General features: G+C 42.3%; 1 protein-coding gene across 11 annotated transcripts in view; it reads right to left on the reverse strand.

Annotated features, from left to right (window-relative positions):
• NPAS3 (neuronal PAS domain protein 3) overlaps nucleotides 1-27,776 on the reverse strand; it is a 795,184-nt gene that overhangs the window by 477,641 nt on the left and 289,767 nt on the right. For 9 of the 11 annotated variants that reach the window (XM_056850745.1, XM_056850744.1, XM_056850743.1 and 6 more), the window contains one exon: nucleotides 3,973-4,083. The exons of the other annotated variants lie outside the window; for them this stretch is intronic. In XM_056850745.1, coding sequence (XP_056706723.1) covers nucleotides 3,973-4,083 — 111 coding nt within the window. The remainder of the gene's footprint in view (nucleotides 1-3,972; nucleotides 4,084-27,776) is intronic. 11 annotated transcript variants of the gene reach the window in all.

The following is a 27,776-nucleotide window of genomic DNA, read 5'->3' on the forward strand; positions in this document are numbered from 1 at the left end:
TATACAACCTTTTTTTTATTTTAGAAAATTTATTAAGAGAAAATGAGAATATAACAATAAAAGAAAATGGAAATATAACATTACTAAAATACTCATAATACAAATTCTTGAAAAGAAACTAAAACCGTGCTGCTAATATAACTAAAATACCCATAACCAAGCAATACTCTGTTTATCTAAAATCCACATGATTATTGCATCACTACCTCTCTGCGATTTACACATTGGAGTGTTTTTTCTATCCTTGAAATTCCTAAATTCAAGGGAGCATCCAGTTCTTCCATATTTTTGTCATTATTATAATATGTCAACTTAATTAAAGCATAGGTTTCTTTAACCTTATCAAACCAATTATTTAAATCAGGGAATTTATTGCTTTTCCAATATCTTGCAAGATTTGTTCTAGCAACTGTTAGCATATGGAGAAACATAACTCGAATATCCTTTGGTTTATCTGGAAAACAATTTAATAAAATTGTTTCCAGTCTTACTGGAATAACAATTTCAAGGCCGCTGGATATGATTTCAATCACTTTCACCCAATGTGTTTGGGCTCTACTGCAGCTCCACCACATGTGTAGAAAATCTGCGCCAGCTGAATCACAATACCAACATTTACTAGCATTTTTATCCAAGTTACACATTTTTTTGAACTCTGCTTGGGGAAAGATGCCACATATGTGTCCCTATGCAACCTTATTCTCCCAGTCTAACCATTAAAAATATACCATTTTCTTCTGACAAATCCACTCTGTAGGATTACCATTTTTTGTTTTTCCGCCTTACAAATTTCCCTAAGAGGGCAACTCCTGATGCCATTTTAAGGGGGGTATTTCTGCCAATAAAACATTTAAATGCTGCGGCTGAAGGCAGTTAAATGTCAAACTGCCATGTGGTGGCAGCTCTCTCTGGGCCATGAGTGCACTCAGTGGCAAGAGTGTGCATTCAAAGCTTGTCTAACATGATCCATCAAGGGTTGGAGCCAGAAGTGCAAACCTCAGCTCATCTATGAACATGTTAAGAAGCTTTACAGTGCAATGCTAAGCAGAGTTACAGTCTTCTGAATCTATTGAAGTTAATGAACGAACAGTGCAACCCTATGCAGTTACTACAATCTAAGTACATTGAAATGAATGGGTTTAGGCTGGAGTAACCCTTTTTAGGATTGCACTGTTAGATGGGTGTAACTCTTTTTAGGATTGCACCATGTCATACAACTACTTCTATGGTACTTACAAGTAGGATGTGAGCATCTCTGAGATAATGTTTACGAAGTGCTTTGAGCATTTAGGAAAAAAAGGCTTAGAAAAAAACATTGCTAAGCTTGGCTGCCCATGAAGCTGCTGGCATCATAAGGTTCCCATTCAAACCAAGGTCTCTGTGAAAGCAGGAGTATACATATTATATAGATACAACCATCTGAATGCAATGAGGACATCATCCATGCTTATCAGTTAATTATTATAAATAAAGGATGTTTGTAAAGGGCACAGATAAATGATTGCACTGAATTTGTTTAATTTATATCTAGGTACCAAAAGTCAGGCCCTGACCTGGATGGCCCAGGCTAGACTGATCTCGTCAGATCTCAGAAGCTAAGCAGGGTCAGCCCTGGTTAGTATTTGGATGGGAGTCCACCAAGGAAGTCCCGGGTTGCTATACAGAGGAAGGCACTGGCAACCCACCTTTGTTAGTCTCTTGCTTTGAAAACCCCATAAGGGGTCAACATAAGTTGGCTGTGACTTGACTGCACTTTACACACACACACACGCACACACCAAAACTCAGAATGGGCAGCAAGCACAGAGGGAAAAATAAGATGCAAAATACCGGACAGGATCCTAAGGGCTGAAGGCAAAGCTCCACTAGTGGAGCAAATTTTCCCCCGTCTTCCCCTTCTTATTATATTTTATTAGGACTAAGTCACTAATGTGTTCATCTGCCCTCACTGGATTGTGAGCGAACCAGTTTGAAAGAAGAGAGCTGAATTACTTACAGTTCTTAGTTATATTTTTTGCCATCAAGTCACAGCTGGTGGGGTTTTCAAGGCAAGAGACATTTAGAAATGGTTTGCCATTGCCTGCCTCTTGGTTGTGACCCCTTGGTGGTCTCCCACCCAAATACTGACCAAATGCTGACCCTGCTTAATTTTCAAGATCTGATGACATCGAGCTAGCCTGGGCTATCCAGCCTAGGACAAAATTGTTTCAGAAATATAATTACTGGGTGCCGTTGCTTTCTAAAGAAAGCCCATCACAGCATCAGCATTTTACACTTGATATTCCTTACTCATTTCCCCCTCTTCCCAACAGTAAGTCAGATCTCAATTGGTCTATACTTTTCTACACGTTTTAAAGCAGAGGTTTTCTTAGCAACTCCATTTCTTTAAAGATGCTTTCGTATGCATCCATTTCTGTTTTATCAAAATTGTTTCTTGGCCATTCTTCATGCCGGGCTATCACGACTCCTGCATGAGTAAGCTTTGCTTGCTTAGACAGTCATGCCAGCTCTATAACTATATTGTTGTCTTGCTTAAAATCTTTTTGATAGCAAAGTCACCACTCGTCTTCTCAAAAAGGTTTACCTCTTACTTGGATCTCTGAACTTTTTTGTCAAATCAGCCTCATTTTCGGGCTTAGCACCATCCCACTTTCCTTCCCTCTAGAATATCATGTCTAGAAACTTGATCTGTCATTTCTTCAAGGGCTTTAAAATTAGTTGTACACATCCAAATTCCAGTTATGTTAATTTTGCTTTGTCTCTGCAGAAGTACTTCTCTAAATATTGCTATATCTAGTCATATCATCACACATTCTGTCCCTTTAATGAGATTAGCTCTCATTTATATAAAACTTTGAATTCTCTTAATAACTCCACGTACATTATCAAAGTATTACTTCTATAAGTCAGCATTACTATTCCCATATTGCACATGGATCAATGAATCTGACAGGCCACCTACTACATTTGTGGTAGAGGCAAGAATGAAGTCATTGATTTGTAATAGATTATTAATTGTTAACTACTTGTATGGTGTTTTATGTTTCCATAATGTTTTACTTTGTAAACCACCTCAAGCAGATTCTCTGGAAAGACAACATGGAAATTTTCTAAATAAGAAAATTGACCAATGCTAAATAAGAAAACTTAGGCGCAGCAAGCCTAAAATGTATTTTGGCTCAAACGCCGTGAAACTGCTCCATTGAGTTTCATGGGGCTATGCCTTCTTTTTTGCAGGCACAAGTTTGCGCCGGCAAAAGGGGGCATTCCCAGGCAAAATGCCTCAAGAAGCTGAATAAACTCAGCCCTGCCCCTGGGGAATGCCCCCTTTGGCACTGGCACGAGCCCTTGCACCAGGGAATCGTTGCCATGGCTGCTGTGCGGGCACCTATGCGTGGAGCTGCTGTGCAGCTCCCCACCCCCAGTGTAAGCGCCAGCGTTAGTGCCAATTTAGCTGGTGCAAGTGGCTTTAATGCCAGCGCAGGGGTAACACCGACTCCAAACCCCTTTTGCCCCTCCTTCAAAATTGCTCTGTTAGTCATTGTGCTATAAAATTTTTGCTTACTATTTAATAAATCAGGTACTGACACTTCCAACTGTAACATTCATCTGAAAAATGCTTCTCTGCTGCAGCCAATCATATTACTTCAAGTATCTTGTGTAATCATAATTGCGTTCTATAAATGTTAACTAGTTGATTTTGCCCTTAGCTCTCTGCTACCAATTGTATCTATGACACTTTTTAAACTAGTGATGTTATAAACGATGTTATAAACGAAGATGAAATTACTCATAATCAGAATCTTAATTTCCTCGTCCCTTCATTACTCTTTCATGAAAGTCAATCTCACTCATGATCTAAAATATACTACCTAGTATTGATATTGATATTCTGCTTCCCTTTATGCCCTTTTATATTGACATCCAATTGTTACTCCCTACTGTTTCTTAAATACTGTATTCTCTACTTACTTTTCTGATCCTTTGTATCTGTATTACTCTCTGCTTCTAGCTTTGGCCATGTTTCATTCATAGATCTCTCAGATTCATTTATCATTTCTTTTTTCCCTTCAGCTCCTGGACCTGCAATTTAAGAGTCCTAATTGTTAAACATCCATCTTACATAAACTTACCTCTAAACTTTCCCAGCTTTACAAACGAATGAGCCATCACTTGACAAAAGACCAAATAACCTCGGTGATTCATTACACAATAGACCATATTTCAAAGAGAAATAACTAGAAGGAAAATCAAACTATCCAATATTTTCTGAAAGTGTTCCTTAGGGCGGCCCTTCACACTTATACTTCGGCATAGGGGTGCTTGAACACCCACCAGTTTGTCTCAGATCCTACTTGTCAGTCGTGAAGAGGGAACTGATTTTTCAGTGATTGATTCTATTGTTCACCAACCTGTTCTGGCTGTTTACCAGGTCGCTTCACTGTATTCCTTCCTAACCATCTAGTACAGTGTGACTTGCTTCTTGCTCATGCGTATGCTCACACAGCTCAACTGAATTCTACTAGACCCCTATTCTAGCTGCATAACTGCTCTACTCAGCAGGCAACTGTTTAAATAGACAGTTAAAACCAGCCACAAATCATATAAATCCTACTGGTGTTCATCTAACTATATCCTAGTGACACTGATGGCTGCCCATTGGCTTTAATCAGGAACATCTTTGTACATACACAGGTGTTTTTTTTTTTGGGGGGGGGACTAATCCAAACCTGTTTTACAGGCATTCTTAGCTGTTGGACATGACCTAAATAGGCTGGGTGATCGGCTCACGTCTGATTGACACCTTCCAACAGGGTAAGTTTGACTGTTGAACACATTCGTAGTGAGATTTGCAGCAGCCCTATTTCTGTGTTCCATCATTTCTTGCAACACGCTGAAGAGGGAACACACTGGCGTTCCAGGCACATACAGCATACATTTATCTAGAAGTTCCATTTTGAAAGCTTTAAGGGGAAAAGGAATTGCACTCATATATCTGTTGTCTGCTTCTTCTTGTAACATGAGGAGCAGCCTTTAGAACACAAATCACCTTACTAACATTTACTACATGGAAGTACAGTTTAACAAAGAAATGTATGTTTTACATTGTTGTAAGTGGTTGCATTCTCTATATCCACATTTTATTGAACATGGGGCTGTTTCTAATCCTTGTAAATGGACAATACCTTTATTCCCGAGTAGCCCTTTATTACGCTTCCAAGCAATAAGGTATTGAGACACTCTTCAGTCCCAGTCTACCATTTCTTTTACAGTACCAGTTTGAGAGTACATTCAGTACATACAGCCAAAGAAGCAGTGGGTAAAGTTTCATGCAACAATGGAAATAAATGTTTTCCAACTGCTAGTCCAAGAATCTTCTTTGAGATCTGGGCAACAGGTTGAAAGTGACTTGTTCAGAAGCTAAAGAACATACAGAAATAAGGAAAGCACAGTGAGCAATGCAAAATATAATAAGCACTAGGTGTTGCACCAATCATAAATAGGTAGAAAAGAGGTTTAATTTACTCGGGGCTCCCAATCTCCAAGCAAAAAAAAAATCATGCAGGTTGGGCCCACTGTGGTTACATTACTTCAGCCCACACCTCCTAGCAGCAGCTCCCAAATTTATTTATTTAAAACATTTTAATGCAGCCTTTCCACCCAATCAGGGTCCACAAGGCAGAGCACGTAAAACATTAAAACATGTAACCAATTAAAATGCATTTAAAACGATAAAATAATTCAATAAACACCACCAGAAGGAGGTCGAGTAACTGTTATTGGGTATACTCCAGATGAAAAAAGAAAGTCTTCACCTGATGGCAGAAGACACCAATTGAGGGAGACAGACGGATCTCTCTGGGGAGGAAGTTGCTAAGTTTTGGTGCCACAACTAAAAAGGCCATTTTTCAGGTTGCCAGCCGTCTAGTTTCATTTGGCGGGGGCAACCAAAGTAGGGGCTCCAAAGATGATCAGAGTGTGTGGCTAATTAAAAGTTAATTAAAAAGGATAAAAACATCAATCCAAAAAACAACATAAAACATCGATCAAAATTTCTTTTATTATAAGATTCCAGAACAAATAGATAAAACTAGTCTGAGAGAAGGGAACACCCACACACAGATTAAAAACAAACGATTAGGGAAGCAATCTTTTCGGCTGCCATGTAAAGCTTACAAGTCAGGCACCATACATGCAGCCATGGAGAAGATACTCCTTAAACAGGACACTACTACCAAGAAGGCACTGTCACTAGTGGCCAACCACCTCACCTCTGCATATGTAGACACAAATAGCAGGGCTTCTGCAGAAAAGATTAAATACCCTAGAACTAGATCATTTAGTATTGTAAAGATTATGACAAGCCCTTTGAATTATGCTCGGACGCAAATAGTGCCACTCTTATAAAACTGATAAGATGCAATTCCATTAGCTGGCACAAGACAGCAACCCTGCTGTGGAATTTTGGGCTAAAGTTTCCAAACGGTCTTCAAAGTCAACCTCATGCAGAGCACATCACAATAATTCAATATGGATATGACCAGAGCATGGATAACCAAGGCCAGATCCTGTAGCAGAAGCTGGATAAAGTACGGGGTTCTGATTTAAGGTGCCACCCTGAGAGGGGCAGGCAGATGTGCACTCCCTCACCACTCCCTCCCACCTACCTATCAAAGAAAGGTTACAGCTAGAGCATATACCAAAACTATACGAAGACATTATGTGACACAAAGAAGACCTGAACATTCACGTATAGGTATTTTTGAACTGGAACCATTTCTGGAACTGGCCAGGCAGACGGGAAGTAAATCCCCAGGTTGCAATACCTTTATAGCCCATCTCAACCAAATGTCCAGAAGGGTACCATGATTGATGCTATCAAAAGCTAGTGAGAGTTTCAGAAAAATCAACAGACTCATGCCCACCCTTTCTGTCTCAAATTGCTGTGACCACATATTGAACAACAGAAGTTCACCTCAGCAACTGCAACCAGACTAGATCCCATTAACATTCACCCAGCAGGCTTCAAGTATAGGGGTGGGGAAACCAACCCGGTTCACCAGATCAGAGTCTGCCGCTCCTGTGGAGGAGTGAGGAATCAAACCCGGTTCTCCAGATTAGAGTCCACCGCTTTCAACCACTACACCATGCTGGAGATGAATAGGCACTGCAAGAGGGGAGAATGTGTCTATGTACAATCCTGTCAGGTTTGCATGGCAGCACCAGCCATCTCAGCCACTCTCTCCTTAGTGTAGGAGACTTCATGTGAATAGGCTGCACTCTGGGAAGGCAGGACAGCCAGGAACTGAAAACAATAATAAGAAGTGCATCCTACTGGATCAGTCAAAGGTCCATCTAGCCCTGCATCTATTTCAAACCAGAAATCCTGGAACAGCACAAGCAGGGCAAGAAAGTAACAGCCTTCCCCCCATACTCCATCTTATCATGGAGTTCCATTAGCCATTAACATGAACAGTCCCACATGCTATTAATATCTTTCCACAGTGGCAAACAATAGATGGCTGAGCCAACTACCCTTGGTTCCATATCTTGCCAAGTTAAATATGAGTCACTCAGGTTAAGAATTAAAAAAAAAAGTTTTAAAGCAAAAAAATGAAGATATAGATGCTGAACACTAGTATTCAATTGCATAGATAAATAAGCACTGGTTCAATAATGCAGATACTCTACAGACATACTGAGAATCAATTAGATTAATTTATGAGAAAAATAAAAACCTGTTTATTTTATAAATCACATGAACATAAAATAAAATTAAAAAGTGGCAATATGAGCAATTGTCAGTAAAGGACAAATACGGTATCAAACCAGAGCACTGTGCAGCTGTAAGAGCCCGTGATAACATTAACCCATAACTCTGTTTCTCTGTTATTACAAAATGACAATATTGTTTTCAGTCAATTTCTCTTAACCAGATTGACAGAATTACAGGTTGACATTACTGTGAAATTTTATGATGTATCATATTCACTGTGCCAGTTTGATTAGCCTTGATTGACAGCTAGTACCTGTGTAGCAAGTTAAATGTTTCAGAAAAAAAATTAAATCTACAGCACACAACTCTCTAAGCACTAATACCAACGTGAGTGTGTGTTAAGTGCCGTCAAGTCGCTTCCGACTCATGGCGACCAACATACCGATAATGAAAAGTTAACATGAAAAATAGCAACAACAATAAAAAGACCTATAGGGAAATGGGATATTTTAGCACCAGTTTACATTTTACTAATTGTTCTAGAATCTGTACACTTTAGAACATACCACAGAATTCTGAAAAGGTTTGCCGAAAGAAGTATTTATTCCATGAAAATGATACCCTGTATTACCATAGTATGATGTTATAACTTTTTAAAATACAGTTCAACCATTGTAGTGCAAACCATCAACATATTATGTTATCAATAATGCCTTCGATAACCATCTGTCACCTGGACTGAAACAGAGTGTTTAGCAAACTAAGCTTAGATTCAGTTTTCTTTCCTTAGTTCCCTGAATAGAGTCAAACCTTGGTTAAGTACTGAAGAAATGGTTTCTTGCCTGTGAAGACTGCATGTTAGAAATGAACTCAGATCACAATGCATCTGCATATTGACAGATACACAATATAATTGGAAGAGCCTTCTAAATTAGGGAGAAGGCATCTTGGGAAAGATGCACTTGAGTGTCCCCTTCCATTAATTATGCCCCCCCCCCAATTTTATGTTCAAAGGAAGATGTAGAAGGTGCCACTGTTTCATGCTCCTTCAAGCCATGTTGTTGCTAGTTGCTGCACTCTGTTCCCTCTGGCATGAAACAGGAGAATGTCCTAGACTAGAGGACACTGTGAAAATCTATTCATAAAGGAAGTGGTATGGCAAAGCAACTTTGGTCAACAATGGGCACTTTCCCAGGTTTTGGGCCTCAGCAGATGCCCTACCATACTGACCCTTGTTACTGGCCTGTGAGCACATCCTTGAGTGTATTCCATTACAGACCCTCCACCCTAGCTCAAGCTGGACCTTTACAAACTTCAGAGGCCTCAGAATGAGTGGGAGTAGTCAAAGTCACTCAGCTCTGACCCCTGGCTGGCAGGCTCTCTGTACTCTGTACCACAGAGCCTCCTTAGTTCAGCTCTGCCTTGCCTCTGGTCGTCATTTCAAGGGAAGTTGCTCCACCCCCTTTTCCTCTTTACCAATGGACCTACTCCCCCCATAATCCTTCTCTCCCCAGAGGAGGACTTTCCACCCCCCTCATCCAATCCCTTGCCCTGCTTGACTTGCCTTGTGGGCTCCACAAGGTTCAATATTATCCCAAACAATACTCAATCTCTATGTAAAGCCCTTAGGAGAAACCATTCCAAGTTTCAGAGCAGGCTGTCATGAATATGCTGATGACACCTGGCTCTATATCCAAATCTATAATGATCTGAAACCTGTGGCTTACTGCTGTGGTTAATGGGCTAAGGGTGTTAAAACTGAATCCTGATAAGATTCAGAATGTAATGCTGGTTGGGCAGTCTGAGGTCTTGAAGGACACTGTGCTCCCCACTTACCTGATTCAGTTAAGAGCCTAGGGGTTCCACTGGAAGGAGGCAGTAGGGCTGTTGATTCGGTTCGGCCCGAACTGAAAAACAGCCGATTTCCCCCTGATTCGATGGTTTTTAGTTTGGGACGAACCGAACTCAAAAATGGAGGGCAACCGGGGGAGCCGAATTCAGCGAGTTCGGGAGTTCACGAATAAATTCGGCCAATTCCGGGCAGAAGTAAGCAGCATGACGGCCAGTAAGCAGCATTCTCCTCCCCCGGCCAATCAGTGGCCAAGCTGGGTCTTCTTCTGGCTAATCAGTCAGGATTGAGTACTGGAGGAATCAGCTGATGTGTGGCCCGGCCGGGGAGAGAGAGAGAGAGAGGGAAATCCTCGTGTGTGTGTGCGGGGGTGTGTGTGCTTGTGCACATTCACTCCTTTCTGTGGCTGCAGGGGGCGTATTTTTTGGGGTACAGACCCCAAACTTTCAGCAGAGATTCAGACAAGCCTTCTTAAGAGACCACCCAAGTTTTGTAAACATTGGGTCAGGGGGTCCCAAGATATGGCCTCCCCCTTTTTTCTTTCCATGGCTACAGGGGGAGCATTTTTGGGGGTACAGACCCCAAACCTTCAGTGGAGCTTCAGATGAGCCTTCTTAAGATACCCCCCAAGTTTTGTAAACATTGGGTCAGGGGGTCTCGAGATATGGGCTCCACCCCTTTTCCCTCCCCCCTTTTCCATTTACGTGGCTGCAGGGGGCGCTTTTTTGGGGATACAGCCCGCAAACTTTCCGCATAGCTTCAGACAATCCTTCTTAAGATACCATCCAAGTTTTGTAAAGATGGGTTCAGTGGGGGCAGAAATATCGGCTCCCCCCTTTTCTCTTTCCGTGGCTGCAGGGGGCGCATTTTTGGGGGTGCAGATCCCAAACTTTGAGCGGAGCTTCAGACAAGCCTTCTTAAGAGACCCCCCAAGTTTTGTAAACATTGGGTCAGGGGGTCCCGAGATATGGGCTTTCCCCTTTCCCCTTTTCCCTATTGGGATGAATGGATCAGCTGATCCTGTATGAATCTCCAGAGCAAAACGTCCCGTGCCTAATTGGAATCGTCTTGGATTGCAAGTCCTCCCCAGCCCCTCCTGATGGAACAGAAGACAGCCACAGTAAGTAAAGCCTTTGGGGGCTTTAATCTATAATTTTTCTCCTGTGTGTGTGTGTGGGGGGGAAGCAGAGTCTGTGTGTGTGTGGGGAGGGAGCAGTTTCTGTGGTTGGGGGGGAAGCCAAAGGGGGCTTTTGACGGTTCTGCCTGGGGGTTCCCCCTCAAGTCTCTCTCTCCCTGGTTTGAGGGGGGGTTTCAGTTGTGTGTCTTCAGGTTTTCCCTCATTCATAAGAGCGGTTAGGTCTATTTAGATGCTTGCTCAAAACTGGTTTTCAAATGGTGACTTAAAGAATGCATTTGGAGTCCCATGCAAAAGGGGAAATTCCACCCCTCCTGCTCATTATGCATAGCTAGCTGCCTCTGTCCCTTTCCATGGTTTGCAAACTCCCAGGTGTCAGGTGTTGCTTTGCACAGTTGCAAAGGTGTTGCTTTACAAGGTTGTGTTGGTTTGCAGTCGTGTTGCTTTGCAGTTGTTTGCCTTGCAAACTTCTCAGCTGTTTGTCGGGGCTGGGACCTTTGTGCGTGGGCGGCAAGCTCTGCTCAGAGATGCACATTAAGGGTGGGGGGACCCCTTTCGGGGCCCATATCTCAGCCCCCCCTGACCCAATCTTTACAAAACTTGGGGGGTCTTTCAAGAAACGTCCTTTGAAGCCCCGCTGAAAGTTTGGGACCTCTACCCCCAAAAATGCCCCCCCCAGAGCCGCGGAAAGGCGCGGTTGTGTTTTTAATGGCTTTATTCGGCCGAATTTTTTCCCCGAACTTTGAATTCCCGCTGAATTGCCCGGACCCAAAGCGGGGGAGTTCGGACTTCGGCATATCCCGAATCTAAACGGGCCGAATTCAGCCGAATCCGAACTATACTGAATTTTTTAAAACTCAACAGCCCTAGGAGGCAGAACAATCCATTCTGCTAGTGGAATGCCCACACACATTTATTAAGATCCAGCCCTAAAACAAATTACCATTTTACTAGATATTTTCAGTATTCAAAAATTAGAAACTCTTAATGCAAATATATTTAATTAGTTATGCATGTTTTTCATTTATCCATTTTTACTCACATTTTCAGCACCATTTCTGAAAGTACAGATACAAAATGAACTATAATCTTCTACATTCAATTAACTGTTGAGAAGGCAGTCATAGTTACAAATTTAAATTATTTAGGCCTACTCTGATGTACACTACTTACTTTTGTACTAATATTTATAATTCCATCATATACTAACAGCAAATCATTTAATGCCACATGTTAATATTTAGTATTTTATGTATTTAATATTAAGTGTTAAGAACTGCAATCAACAAATCACCCAGATTATCATCTGTTAAAAAAGGTAAAGGTAAAGGTCCCCTGTGCAAGCACCGGGTCATTCCTGACCCATGGGGTGATGTCACATCCCGACGTTTACTAGGGAAGACTTTGTTTACAAGGTGGTTTGCCAGTGCCTTCCCCAGTCATCTTCCCTTTACCCCCAGCAAGCTGGGTACTCATTTTACCGACCTCAGAAGGATGGAAGGCTGAGTCAACCTTGAGCTGGCTACCTGAAACCAACTTCTGTTGGGATCAAACTCAGGTCGTGAGCAGAGCTTGGACTGAAGTGAATACAGTGCAGGAGAATTGTCTGGTGGATTACACCTATCACGTTTCGGCCCCCCGCATGCAACATTCTTGGTACTCTGCTGGGTAATGAAATAATTCATTGCCACTTCTGATTTCATCGTGTCAAATTTTCTTTAACAAAAAAGGTAGAACTGTTCCCATTAAAGATCAGCAGTTGCAAATTCTGGAGCTGACACTTCTCACATCTAATCCTCTGGAAAAGAGAAAAAATGACAAAATGAAATCAGAAGTGGCACTAAATCTTCAAGTTTCACTCAGAAGGTTGCTTTCAAGTCACTGCACACCCAAAAAATGAGGGGGGGGGAGTTACTGACACAACTAAACATCTTAGTTTCCGTTTAACTTCTGCACATTCATGATATAATTGTTTATAACATTGTAAATCTATTTCCAGAGGAGGTTTGGCCTAGTCAGTCACCCATGCCTATTCTCTCTTTACCCCCAAGGACACAAAAGCCCTGGTTGAATAAACTTGTGGACCACAGGGAACTGGTATTCCTTCATCTATAAAGCCCTGTTGGATGCACTTCCTTATCTGTCTGTGACATCATTAAAAAGCTTCTCTCCCAGTCAGAGTCAGGAAACATTTAGCCAGCACTCTGAGCTGTTTCCGAATATAACATATGGAAGAATTTATTGCAGCATTATTTCTATACCTAAGGAAGTAAGAATGCTGTGATGAGGAAATATAGATTAACCTCTAGAAAAGCCGTGGGGAAAATAGCCTCTTCTGCTCCAGTGCACAAAAGGTTCAGAAAGAATATTAGAGTACAATTATAAGAAACATGATTCTGAGACTGGTGAGAAGATATACTTTCTTTCCTGAATACAGAATCAGGAATGATATGTAAACCATGTTGGGCTCGAGCATTTGGGAAGTTATTGAAGGTTACTTAGAAGCTTATTACAGAAAGCTTTGGATTTCCCCTCACATCATCAGTATTGCAAATATGATGTGTCCTTCAGCTGCTTCATACTTAAAGAACACAGTTTGTTTTGTCGACAGTCAGACATCGTTATGTTCCCATAGCTGGGGAAATTATAAACTGAATCTATTGATATAAAGTATCGCAAGTTTGCATATGTGTCTATCCGGGCCTTTCCTCTCCCTGAATCAGTTGGAAGGTCTTATTGGGGGGGGGGGGGAGAAGCCACTGGAAATATGACAAGGAGAAGAAAGCACTAGGCTGAGTTTGGATTCTCTGTGGCCTATCACACCACAGAAAATATGCCTATGCCCACTAGCTACTCTAGGGAAATAATCCATTGAATTTTCAATGTCTCTGTTATGTCAACAGCCAATATGCTTTGCATTGGGTGTTGCAAAAAGAAGGGAGGAGAACTGAATAGTGTATGCAACTGGACACACCCCTTGGATTGCCATTTTTGAAACGGTGTAAGGAAATACACAGTCGAATAGGAGTTTGAGAAAACACAGACATTTGATGCTTCCAAAGCATTTCCAAGCCAAAATGGGAGGTCTGAGTTGCAATCTAACATGGATAACACATTTTTATAAACATTGTATATACTGAGTGTGGAAACCCCTTTAGTTTAATATGTGGATTTAATGTCATTTCTCCACTTTCTTCATCCAGCATTCTGTGACTCTAACCACTACATCGAGCTTGTTCTTCCTTTTTTTTAGTCCTGCATCTGACAGCTATTAGCATAATTCCAGTTCTAACCTGTAATTGACAAGTCATATAAATCAAATGTTTGTTCAGTAGATTAATTGAATTACTTAATTAATATAGTGCACTTTTAGTCCACCTTTCTCTATAACCACACTCACGATGGATTTGTCAGCACTAAAGGAACACTGACATTGGGAGGTGATTTAATGACATTCTTTTTTAAAGCAATTAAAAGGTATCTTAGGAGTCCTGGAAACAAAAATACAGAGGAGCTAAGGGGCTAGTACAAATCACATAATTTGGGGGGGACCAAGAAAATATGAATAAAGTATATATTTTTAAATTTAATATATTTGTATTCCACCCTTCCAAGGACCTCATGCCAGTGTATATTGTTCACCTCTCCTCCATTTTATCTTCACAAATACCAAGTGAGGTACCGTATACACCCATGTATAAGCCGACCCGCGTATAAGCCGAGGTGCCTAATTTCTCCCCAAAAATGGGGAAAAATTAGGCACCCGCGTATAAGCCGAGGGTCGGCTTATAACCCCTCCCCCCCCGCAGGCTTACCATACAGGGCTCTCCAGCGGTGAGGGTCCGGCGGCGGCAGCAGCGCGGCCCAGGGGGCGGGGCAGCGTTCCTGCAATTGCAGGAGGCTGCCCCAGGCCGCTCCCGGCGAGGAGAAGCGGCGTCGCCGCCCGGGGGGGGCCGGGGCAGTCTTCCTGCAATTGCAGGAGGCTGCCCCAGGCCGCTCCCGGCGGGGAGAAGCGGCTGCGCTGCCCGGGGGGCGGGGCAGTCTTCCTGCAATTGCAGGAGCTGCCCAAGGCCACTCCTGGCGGGGAGAAGCAGCGGCACCGCCCAGGGGGGGGCAGTCTTCCTGCAATTGCAGGAGGCTGCCCAAGGCCGCTCCCGGCGGGGAGAAGCGGCGGCACCACCCAGGGGGGGGCAGTCTTCCTGGAATTGCAGGAGGCTGCCCAAGGCCGCTCCCGGCGAGGAGAAGCGGCGGCACTGCTCGGGGGGGCAATCTTCCTGCAATTGCAGGAGGCTGCCCCAGGCCGCTCCCGGCGGCAGGAAGCGGCACGGCACGGCGGCGGCGGTAAGTTTCCCCCCTTCCTCCCTCCTCTTTCCTCCCTCCCCCCGTATTGACCCGCGTATAAGCCGAGGCCAGCTTTTTCAGCCCATTTTTTGGGCTGAAAAACTCAGCTTATACACGAGTATATACGGTAAGTTATGTAGAAAAAGTGAGTAACTGATCCAAGGGAGAGTAACTGATCTCCATGGAAGAGTGGAGATTTAATCTTGGGTCTACTAGATTGGCATTCAGTATACTATAATATGCAGGCTCTTTTTGATATGTGCATGTTGCCCTCAAAACTTAGGACCAAGAAACAGAGCAGATAAACTAGCTTTGTTTAGAGATCTCACTATATATATAAGGTTGCTATCAACATTATTATGTTGTTGGTAACAACCCAGAAGTCTTCTTCAGACTATGCCATATTAGCATGCTGAGGCTAACCATTGCTTTTTGTGACAATGTTGATGTGATTTTATTACTGGTTTAAAAACTGGGTATTTGGTTTTACCTTCAGCATGGGAGACTATGAAGTCTATAACAATCTCTGTGTTTCTGACATTTAGTTGGAATAATCATGCTGGAGTAGAAGTCATAGGGACTTAGAAGATCCTTCTAAATATTCCAGCTCTGGGGCTCCTTTCACATTACATATTCTCATCTGAAGTTTATCAAGCTTCCAACAAAATAAAAATTAATTCTTTATTTCAAAGATACTATTTGACAATGCTTTCCACTGCTGAAGAAGCAGTCTTATAAACTAGGGCTGTTGAATTAAAAAAAATTCGGTAGTTCGGATTCGACTGAATTCGGCCGATTCGGGATATGCCAAAGTCCGAACTCCCCCGCTTCGGGTCCGTGCAATTCGGCAGGAATTCAAAGTTCGGGAAAAAAATTCGGCCGAATAAAGCCATTAAAAACACAACCGTGCCTTTCTGCGGCTCGTGGGGAGCATTTTTGGGGGTAGAGGTCCCAAACTTTCAGCGGAGCTTCAAAGAACGTTTCTTGAAAGACCCCCAAGTTTTGTAAAGATTGGGTCAGGGGGGGCTGAGATATGGGCCCCGAAAGGGGTCCCCCCACCCTTAATGTGCATCTCTGAGCAGAGCTTGCCGCCCACGCACAAAGCTCCCAGCCCCGACAATCAGCTGATAAGTTTGCAAAGCATTGCAACACAACTGCAAGCAACACGACTGCAAAAGCAACACAACCTTGTAAGCAGCACCTTTGCAACTGTGCAAAGCAACACCTGACACCTGGGAGTTTGCAAAGCATGGAAAGAGACAGAGGCAGCTAGCTATGCATAATGAGCAGGGGTGGAATTTCCCCTTTTGCATGGGACTCCAAATGCATTCTTTAAGTCACCATTTGAAAACCAGTTTTGAGCAAGCATCCAAATAGACCTAACCGCTCTTATGAATGAGGGAAAACCTGAAGACACACAACTGAAACCCCCCCTCAAACCAGGGAGAGAGAGACACACACCTCAGGCAGAACCGGCAAAAGCCCCCTTTGGCTTCCCCCCCACCCACAGAAACTGCTCCCTCCCCACACACACACAGACTCTGCTTCCCCCCCCCCACACACACACAGGAGAAAAATTATAGATTAAAGCCCCCAAAGGGGTCTTACTGTGGCTGTCTTCTGTTCCAGCAGGAGGGGCTGGGAGGAGGACTGGGTAATCCAAGACGTTTCCATTTAGGCACGGGACGTTTTGCTCTGGAGGAGATGCATACAGGATCCCATTCATCCCAATAGGGAAAAGGGGAAAGGGGAAAGCCCATATCTCGGGACCCCCTGACCCAATGTTTACAAAACTTGGGGGGTCTCTTAAGAAGGCTTGTCTGAAGCTCCGCTCAAAGTTTGGGATCTGCACCCCCAAAAATGCGCCCCCTGCAGCCACGGAAAAGAAAAGGGGGGAGCCAATATTTCTGCCCCCACTGAACCCATATTTACAAAACTTGGGTGGTATCTTAAGAAGGATTGTCTGAAGTTATGCGGAAAGTTTGGGGGCTGTATCCCCAAAAAAGCGCCCCCTGCAGCCACGGAAATGGAAAAGGGGGGAGGGAAAAGGGGTGGAGCCAATACCTCAAGACCCCCTGACCCAATGTTTACAAAACTTGGGGGGTATCTTAAGAAGGCTCATCTGAAGCTCCACTGAAAGTTTGGGGTCTGTACCCCCAAAAATGCACCCCCTGCAGCCATGGAAAGAAAAAAGGGGGGTAGCCCATATCTCGAGACCCCCTGACCCAATGTTTACAAAACTTGGGTGGTCTCTTAAGAAGGCTTGTCTGAATCTCTGCTGAAAGTTTTGTGTCTGTACCCCAAAAAATACGCTCCCTGCAGCCACAGAAAGGAGCGAATGTGCACAAGCACCCCACACACACACACACGAAGATTTCCCTCTCTCTCTCTCTCTCCCCGGCCGGGCCGCACATCAGCTGATTCCTCCAGTACTCAATCCTGACTGATAGGCCAGAAGAAGACCCAGCTTGGCCACCGATTGGCTGGGGGAGGAGAATGCTGCTTACTGACGGTTATGCTGCTTACTGACGGCCCTGAATTTGCCGGATTTATTCGTGAACTCCCGAACTCGCTGAATTCGGCTCCCCGGTTGCCCGCCAGTTTTGAGTTCGGTTCCTCCCGAACTAAAAACCACCGAATCAGGGGAAATTCGGCTGTTTTTCAGTTTAGGCCGAAACGAATCAACAGCCCTATTATAAACAGAACATTCTCTTTGGAATGTTATGATTAGGCTATTTAGGGTGAATTTCTTATTTAATAGCATGACACTGAAACTTTTCCCAACTTGCCTCTTTTGTCTAGTTGACTTGAGCTGCTATGTGTTTGCTCATCACAGCATTTAACACTTTGCTACTCAATGTATAACAATACAAATCAATCCCTGGAACCAATTTCTGTCTAAAGATGTTTCATTTGGATATAGACAGTTGAAATTATGATTAAAAAATAACTGAATAAATCCTTGGTAGTATCCAGTTTCTGTCACTTCCAGATCATGCATTAAAAATAAATAAATAAAGGAATCCCTTCTTAGTCATTATAATCATCCAATATTTTTGGAAGTCAGGTTTCTGGTTTGAGGCAAATGGAGAGGGTTCCTGTCCAAATCATGTTACTATTTTTCTTTCCATTGTTTTTATATGTGATTAAATAGTGCAAGGGAAAAAGTACAAACAGATCTTCCTAGACATTGTTTCTTCCTTGACAGAACAAGAATTCATAGTTGCAATATGTAATTAACAATGGCCAGTCTGATTGTGAAAAACTCATAGCAGAGACTGATTAATACTGTGATTCGGGATGAGGTGCTAAGAAGACTCTTATTTTCCTCTCCATAATACACAAATAAACTGGGGTGCTTCCTCAAGTGGTCAGTTCTGTTTACATAGAAGGCAAGAGCCCTGTAGAGTACAGTGTCCCCTCAGCAGTCAGTGAAGGATGTGGAAAATACATCTTCAGTAAGAATTCTTGGTTTAATGGAACCTGTAAGTAGAATTTTTTTCTGCCTTAGATAGAAAATAGGCCTCTAGACAAAGGATCTCTATGGAAATGGAGATAGGGTGGGTCCGGTCAGAAAGAATGGGCTTGCTGGCCCATCTTACTGACACTATGACTACTGGTAATGTTACCTTCAAGGTTTAGAGGCAGAAGTCACAAGTTGTAATTGGTCCAAATGACTGCATTATAAGTTCAGTTAGAATTGGATTGATAAAACAGTGGGAGTTAAATTGCTGCTCTTCCTTGGATGGTAAAGCAGTCTCCATTGTATCTTTCTGGAATACATAGCACCTCTGACAACAACATTTGAGATGAGTGCACCTGGAAACTCAGATGACAGTAGTGAAAGTAACTCCAAGCCCGATTATGACTGCCCAGGTACCTCAGCTGATATGATCCCAAGTCACTAAATGCTGTTGAAAGTGAGGGCTGAAAAGTGGTAGGAAACACTGACTGGGAGTCAAAAATTAAACTTCAAGGTGCCTGTGAATTTGAAGTTCAGTGAAATCAGCTGGGTCTTAGAGACTTCTTACAAAAAACAGACATATAAATCTAGTGGCTTGAAGATTTGGATTAAATGATTTGGATGAAGGAATAGAGGGGATGCTTATTAAATTTGCAGATGATACTAAATTAGGAGGGGTAGCAAATAAGGTAGAAGACAGAGCCAGGATACAGGATTATCTTGACAGTCTAGAGCAGGGGTCGGCAAACTCATTAGTCAAAAGAGCCAAATATCAACAGTACAACGATTGAGATTTCTTTTGAGAGCCAAATTTCTTAAACTTAAACTATATAGGTAGGTACACTGTTTATTAACTTAATAAACTTTAATTAAAGTTTTAAGTCTTAATTAAACTGTAGGTACACTGGGGGGAGATGCTAGGGTTGCCAGGTCTCAAGCCACCACCTGGAGGTTGGCAACCCTAGTAGAGGAAGGGAGGTGGGAGGGATGGAGAAAGTAAGGAACTGGGAAAGGAAAGAGAAGGAAGGAAGGAAGGAAGGAAGGAAGGAAGGAAGGAAGGAAGGAAGGAAGGAAGGAAGGAAGGAAGGAAGGAAGGAAGGAAGGGTGGGGGAGGGACAGAGAGAAAGAAAGAGGAAGGAAGGAAGGAACTGGGAAGGAAAGAGAAGGAAGCAACTGGGGAAGAAAGGATGGAAGGAAGGAAGGAAGAAAGAAGAGGGGGGAAAAAGGAGAGGGGGAGGGGGAGGACGGCGGGGGATGGCAGGCCTTTCTCTGGTGGATGCGCGACTGTTGAGGGGCTGCCTGGCCCTCCATGAGCGCCCTGCATGCCAGGCAGAAGGCTCCGGTGGGGTTTGGCGGGGCGCATTCAAACCCGGGTCTGCAAGCTGAAAGAGGCGGCCGGTCGGGGACGAAACGCTTTCCCGCTGGGCCCCGGGCCTTCCCCCCGTTCCCCTCCGTGGCTTGCCAGCAGCCTCATGCGGGACCAAGTCGGAGCCTGCCGGGGCTTCCCTCCTCACGGGCAAGAGGGCGAGCAGGCCAAGGGCTGCCTTCGGAGGGTGAGGGGCGCGTCACCCTCGTCGCCGCTCAGGGAGGGAGCTCGCAAGGCGCGCCGGACCTCCCTCGCCTCTCCCCGGCCAGCCTACCTGCAAAAGCCACCGAAGGGCACGTGGAGAGAGCAGGCGGAGGAGGCCGCCACCGGGCTGGGGGTTGTAACCTCGGCGTCTCGCCCGGCAACCAGCGACGCTGAACAATGCGCAACAGGAGGGAGGCCAGGCCTTTGTCCCCCTGCCAGCCTGCATCAGCATGCTGGACGGGCCAGTTCAGGAGGGCGGCGGCGGCTCCAGGGCAAGCATGCTCATCGCCGAGTAACCTTCAACTAAGGACAAGCTATGGGGCGGGGAGGGGGGTTTGAGTGTTTTGGGGACGGTGGAAAGAGGAGATGCCTCCCTTGGGTCGCCCTGGCAACTGCGGCCCGCCTGCGCCACTTCTCCCGTCGACTGACCGACCCACCACGGTCGTGCCTGCGTGACCGCACTTGGAAAGAGCCGCACTCAAGGGCTCAAAGAGCCGCATGCGACTCGGGAGCCACACTTTTGCGACCCATGGGCTAGAGAATTGGGCTAAAACTAATAAAATGCATTTCAACAGAGATAAATGTAAAGTTCTGCATTTAGGTAGGAAAAATTAAATGCATAATTATAGGATGGAGAAGACTGGTCTTAGCAGTAGTGTGTGTGAAAAGGATCTAGGGGTCTTAGTAGACCAAACACTGAACATGAGTCAGCAGTGTGATGCGGTAGCTAAAAGGACAATTGCGATCTTGGGATGTATCCACAGAAGTATAGTGTCCAGATCATGCAAAGTGATGGTATCATTTTACTCTGCTCTGGTTAGACCTCCTAGAGTATTGTGTTCAGTTTGGGACACTGCAATTTAAGAAGGATGTAGACAAGCTGGAACGTGTCCAGAGGAGGGCAACAAAAACGGTGAGGGGTCTGGAGACCAAGTCCGATGAGGGAAGGTTGACGGAGGGGGTATGTTTACCCTGAAAAGGAGAAGACTGAGAGGGGATATCTTCAAGTACTTGAAGGGCTGTCATATAGAGGATGGTGCCGAGTTGTGCCAAGTCTCCCAATACATACTTGGTTTCATTATGTGTGTGTGTTTTATATGTATGCTGGGGGCCAGGTTAGGAATTAGACATATAGTGTGTGCATTATATTATAAATGATGAATAAACTACCCAATATCCATAGAAAATACAACAGAATCTGTAGAATCAAGAACAAAAAGAGAAGAACAAAAAACTGCTCACAAAATATGAATATATAAAGAAATGAAATAAATAACTTTTCTTCTTCTCTTAGTATGTGTGAAGCATGCTAGGGATATTTTCCAAAATTACATTTAGTTAATGGGCAAATAATTGTTTTCAGAATTAAAGTAATTTTAAAATGATGACTTTCACTGAAATGGAAAATACCCTTTCCCTCATGTATGCATCTAGCACTTTATAAGGAAATAAAACATGTTGTTCCTACTCTGTCCAGTTCTGTGTATAGTTTTGTGGATGAACACATTTAATTTATTGCAGTTCATTTAATTCCATTAAAATCAATCATGTTTCATGTTTATATATAAAATAAACCTGAAGAATTGCAAAGCACTTCTTGATTGATTAGCATCAGTGTGGGATAATGAATATTTCACACATCACAGGAACCACATGACTCCCTTGATTCCTCCAATTCTTTGGTGATCATGTATGTTAAGCATGTGCAATTAGACCTGAAGACTACTTTTTCATAGGCATGACAAAATTGTTACACAATGCTAGAAAATAACCTAAACGGTCATCAAACCATTGTTTGCTTGAATGTTTTTAGTCCTGTAAGTCACTAAACTGAAAACAGTTATGTAAAAAAATGGTGCTCCATTGTCTTAATATTATTTTTTGTTGTTAGTAAAATAAATAAGGATTGGATTGCCATCATGTTGAGACACAGAAGATTGGACAGTAATCTTGAATTTTTTTATACATGTATAAAAGCTTAAACACAAAGGTGTGACTGTTGACCTTTTTCTTATCAAAGGCCCCTGTCCTCCTACAGGTTAAGCCACATCAAAAATGGCTTTTGAAGTTCTCCTAAATGCAATAAGTTGGTTTTTTAAGTCAAAATTCCCACTGGGCTAGATTTTAGCTCTGGTCATAGCTAAACTCTATTTCAGTCTGTATATAAAACCACCTTTCAAACACAAGGCAATGTGGTTTAAATATAGTCAGTAGGATAGGCTCAAAACTGATTTGGAGATTTCAGCCTGCATGAATTTGAGGCCGAAATCAACCACGTTTTTAAAAAACAGCAACACTGTTCACATATAAAAGCAGCTACATTTTATTAAACTTAACATTTGAAATGTAGTATACATTTGAAATGTAGTATAAAATATTGCTGATTTCCAGAAACTCCCGAAAGCGTGCGGCATCCCTGATCCTTCCTGCTGCAGGCTAATACACCAACAGACTAGTTAAAAGACAATTAGTCCAATTTCACATTTCCAAGCAACCGAAAAATTTCATGTTATTTCAGTCACAGTGGATGGATGCCAAGTTCACTGGAAACAGCCCTGCTGATTTATCTAGTCCATTTTAATACTTTAGAAATACTGTTAAAACATGGCTGTCCTAATTACACAGGGATCAGTGCACAGCGTCCCTCTCACCCAGGATTCTCCCAGAAGGACTGCAATCACCTGCCTTTCCCCTAATTTCACCATGCAATTCCAACTAATTTCATCCTAGTACAGTGCTGTCAGACAACTCCCATGTCTCTGCGGTTTTAATCGATTAGCTCAATGTCTCTATAATGCATCACCAGCTGCCAGGCACAGAACTGGACGCTTTGCAAGCATTTCAGCTAAAAGACAGTTTAATTACTATACCAGCATCTCAAAGGCATAACACAAAGACTTGGAAGGGAATTATTTAAAAAATTGGTGTCAACAAACCATTTAATAACTGAGCAAACAATGACATGCAAAAAGCTGGAAATGGCTAAGAAGTCAGATTTTTTCCCTGAAGTGAGTATTTAATAGACTAATGTATTCAAGAAAATAGACTGGCATGAGTATTGCAGTTTACACTGTGAACTTATTCTTTCACTGGAAATAAAAACAGTTTCAAACAACATTGTATTAATACTATATTTCAAAGCTAAGAAATGGTACTGCATGTAAGGAAACAGTTAAAATAAATAAGACAAAGAAAGAATTGCAGGGAATTCACAAATGTCCAAGCTTGGCAGGAGACTCTTCATGTTGCTTTGTATTTCCCCCTGAACACTATTGTTTACATGATAGGACCTGATAACTAGAGAATGTAAGAGAAGGACGGGTGAGATGGGCTGCAGTGAGAGTGAGATGGTGAGAAATTTGTGGTCCGTGGGTGGAAATTCTTCCATCCATAGAAACACGCCACTGGAGCCCAACCAATTTCTAGTTAAATTATCCACAGAAACTGTGGACAGCCACCATTATTACATCTAGAGATGCTTCAACCGAGCAAGTAAATTGTGTAAAAAGGGGACAGTTGAACAACTTTGTTCTATAATATTCTGAATGCTACAAAAAAATCACCAAAATCATGATAGCAAACTTATAGAAGAATATTTCAATGCCAACTGGCAAAGGACACCAATCAAATACATTAAAAAGAAAAAACATCCTCAACCATGGTATTCTAGAGTATTCCAGAGAACAATGCCTAAATATAAAACCATCTTTTTAAAAGATCAAAACAAACACAACTGCCCCTAAGATTTTATGAAGAAAATAAATGGTTTGCTAAGAATTTAATATACCAACAAGAGAGGAAGTGGTAAGCCACAAACAAGAATAAATGGAAGGGGTAAGCAGATCAGCACAGCTCATTTGTTTACTAAAATAGCTATATTCAACTGTGGCAAAGCTGCAAGATGGTCCACCGTCAGGGGTTGAATTCTTACTTGAGAAGAACATAAAAGCCCCCATGGATATTTATATATCTAATTCAAAGTAGTACAATATGCCATAAGCACAAAAACATTAACTAGAAATATGTGTAGTGGCAATAAGCCCTGACTCTATTTAATGGCACATATGTGTGTGGGTGTATTGACTAGAATAAAATTGGGGGGGGATCAAAATTTCTAAATATTTCTATTTTTTCTGTTAACTATTGTAAGTAAAAGGACTTCAATAATATGCACATTGGGCCCACCCTTTAAAATAACTATGTTATACCATAGACTGCCCTTAATTTCACCTCTGTTCACAACATTTTAAAAGTCACAGTACTATGCTGTCTATCCAATAATCCACAGGCTTTGTAGAATTGGACTCTAACTTCCCCTTCGGCTATCACCAAAACTTGGTTCCAGTGGGTCAGTAGACCCTCAGGAACAGCACAGTCACAAAGTGGGGATATGCAGTGGAAGGGAGATTTGGCAGAAATCAGCACACCCAATCAAAACATGACAAAGCCAAGCACAATGAAAATCAAAAGTGAATATCAGATGAACATAATCAAAATCCAGATATCAGCTGCAGCTAAAATCATAAATCAAATCCTCTCCAAAATATTATTGTCAACAACAGTAGTTGGAAGGCTACCATAGAAGGGGCCAGATAGACTCCCATGAGGAATCATGGTGAGCTCATAGTAATGAATCGCTATGGGTTCATATCAAATACTTGTGCAACATGGTCTTCCCATTCCTCCTGCCACTTCCCAAAAACTGGCTGCAAGAGGCTGCAAGGAGACTAGTGTGGCACTCATCCCCCAAACTCCCACTTCTCCTCCAGCGCTCTGAACCAATCCTTGAGATTGTGACGGTCAGCCAATCAGAGCCCATGGATGGGAGGGGTGAAGCAAACCTTTTTTCCTCAGACAGGGAATTAGGGCTCTGGATAAGAGCCAGGCTTTTATTTACGGTTTTAGTTAGGCTTTGGGGTCAGCTTAGGGAAGAAAGCTTGTTTCAGTGAGTCAAATAAGCATCCTGTTAAATGTACAGGTTCTGTGGACAGGAGCAGCCTGGAACCTACTGAGATAGCCTCTCTGGATAAAGGGGAATCAAATCTCTCCTTGGGGTTTATTTACATTAACTGTGGCTCAGCTATATAGTGGTTACTCTTGTTGGATAAAGCTTGTAACCTATGGGGGTAAAGTTGAGAAGCAGTTCACTTTATATACTGAAATACACAACATTTTCACCCTGTTAAATACGTTATTTCCTGTCAAATAAACCTTTGTTGTTAATTTCCATGTGTTTTGTCCAAATATCTATGAAAAAGTGACCTCTACTTAGGTAAAAAGGTAAAGGTCCCCTGTGCAAGCACCGGGTCATTCTTGACCCATGGGGTGATGTCATATCCTGATGTTTACTAGGCAGAATTTGTTTATGTGGTGGTTTGCCAGTGCCTTCCCCAGTCATCTTCCCTTTACCCCCAGCTAGCTGGGTACTCATTTTACCAGCCTTGGAACGATCTACGGCTGAGTCAACCTTGAGAAACCAAATTCCGTCGGGATCGAAACTCAGGTCGTGAGCAGAGCTTGGACTGCAGTACTGCAGCTTACCACTCTGCACCACGGGGCTCCTCTACTTACCTCATAAATAATTACAGCCTTGGTCTAGCAGGTTCCCAAATAAGAGACCGTTAAGGAACACATAGCTTACATGCTACCAGCCCTTTAATCAAATCATTTTACCTGACTGTGGGCAGCTGGGGTTTAATGAATCTATACGAGAGGCCAGAATTGGGGACTGGATGTTCTTTAGTCCTGTGGGCAGTTGCCCCAGAGTTCTCCCCCTCTTTCTCTTACTCTCTGTAACCCCACATCCATCATACCTAGACTCAGGACCATCACAAGATAATGATCTAGTCAACAAAGAAAAAAAATATTTTGTTTTATTCTTTTTCTGTTTATTTTGTAGATAAGTTGGAAGTTGCTCTGAGCCTGTGCTCTTTGCTATTAAAGCCCTGGTATTCTATCAGTCACCGTTCCATATTTATACACTGCCTGTACTGCAATAATTAAGCACAATGGCATGCCCTAGCTATAAATATACAAACAAGATCAGAATCTTTCATGGATATACAACAATATCCACTAGAGATTCTAATCCTCTTGGTAGGCTCACTACACTGCTAATAAAGCTGCACTGGTTTAATTTGTGGTCATTTGAATAACTAATGCTTTCTGATGATCCCTTTTTACAAACTTAATACACATTAGCAAAGTGGTTACTTTATTATTATTGGTCGTCCCCCCCTTAATGCAAACAGTGCTTAGAAAAATGCTTGAGTTTTCTGTTTGTGTTTATAGAGGCAATGTCATACACTATCAGATATCCTTGTGATTTATTTTTGCCACTTCATAATGAATAGAGAACCACTTATTTGTAATATCTGCAAACAAATTTAGCCACTTTACCCCAGAGGATATCCACTGGGTTTTCCAAAGTCTGATTAACAAGTGTCTAGAGACTGTTGTTCCCAGGGCTATCAGCCGTTAGCTGTTCTTTCTTTAATTTTCATTCAAGGCCAGTTTAATGACACCTATATTCTCTTAGCCTTTATACTTTTCCTTCTCCATCCCCCCGTTTTCCGCTTCATGAAGGAATCCCCTCCTTCATGAAATTTAACTCTGTTTTTTTTTTTAACTTGATTTTTAATTCAATATACTAATATTAAAAATAAAATCATTGGGAAAATCTTGTGTCCTAAAAATCTGTATAGCTTGGTAATGCACAAGCAAATTATTTTAAGTATGGTTTCTGATATATTATTGAATAACAATTTTACTCCTCAAAAAGGCAAGTGTTTAATTCATTATTATGCATCCCTGACTTAGATATATACATGTGAAAATCTCTGTTACTAATTTAAATTACACTATTCCCTCTCCACAGGCAACTGTTATATTGGTTTGTTGAAATTGTAGTGAATCACATCAAAGTAGTGGCCCACATTTTATAATATATCTAAATAACTATTCTATTTTCCCAGCATGTTGCTGTGTACTTTAAGTATTAATATTATGACTCCATCTTATAAGAACATAGCTTTTTTATTTGAAATAAATTTTCCACACACTGTACTTTAGCAATGTTAAAAATAATGCTAAATTCTAAGCAGCTATCAAGTAATAAAATAGTATCATTTGCCCTAGTAGCACATAAGAAATGTGTTTTCCTAGTCATAAAAGACTCATGAAAGAAGCCTGAAGATACATCATTCTCCTGCAATGATCACCTTGCAAATGAATGTTTCTAGCTGCGAAGTTTAGACACAGGCTGCAGCTGGTGTTTTTGCTAAACTCATAGGTAATTGTAGTGCAAGTAAACCAGTTAAATGACAAAAGGAACTTCACTTCTGTTTGTTTTACACACACATTGGGTACCGCTATTATGCTGAAACAACATATAGCTCATATTCAGGGCCATACTTATGAAGTGCGGGATAATATTTTACTAAAACACTTTCTCTTCTCCTCCTCCCTTCCTCAAGCATGTAGTCTTATTGATCTTGAGATGGAAATGGGCAGTCTTCAAATGGAGAATGAAATCAGCGGAGCAGCCCAAAGTGATGCTGGTATAATGGGTGTGAAAGGATTACTGGACGGGAAGACGGCAGAAAAGATGTTAATTGTTTACATCAGTATTCACTGTGGAAGATGTTGGACAGATAACTGCATCTGAAATTCTTTTTCCCCCCAAGAAGTGTTATGTGAAGA

This window comes from Euleptes europaea, chromosome 6 (genome assembly GCF_029931775.1).
Source record: "Euleptes europaea isolate rEulEur1 chromosome 6, rEulEur1.hap1, whole genome shotgun sequence".
Taxonomy (NCBI): Eukaryota; Metazoa; Chordata; class Lepidosauria; order Squamata; family Sphaerodactylidae; genus Euleptes; species Euleptes europaea.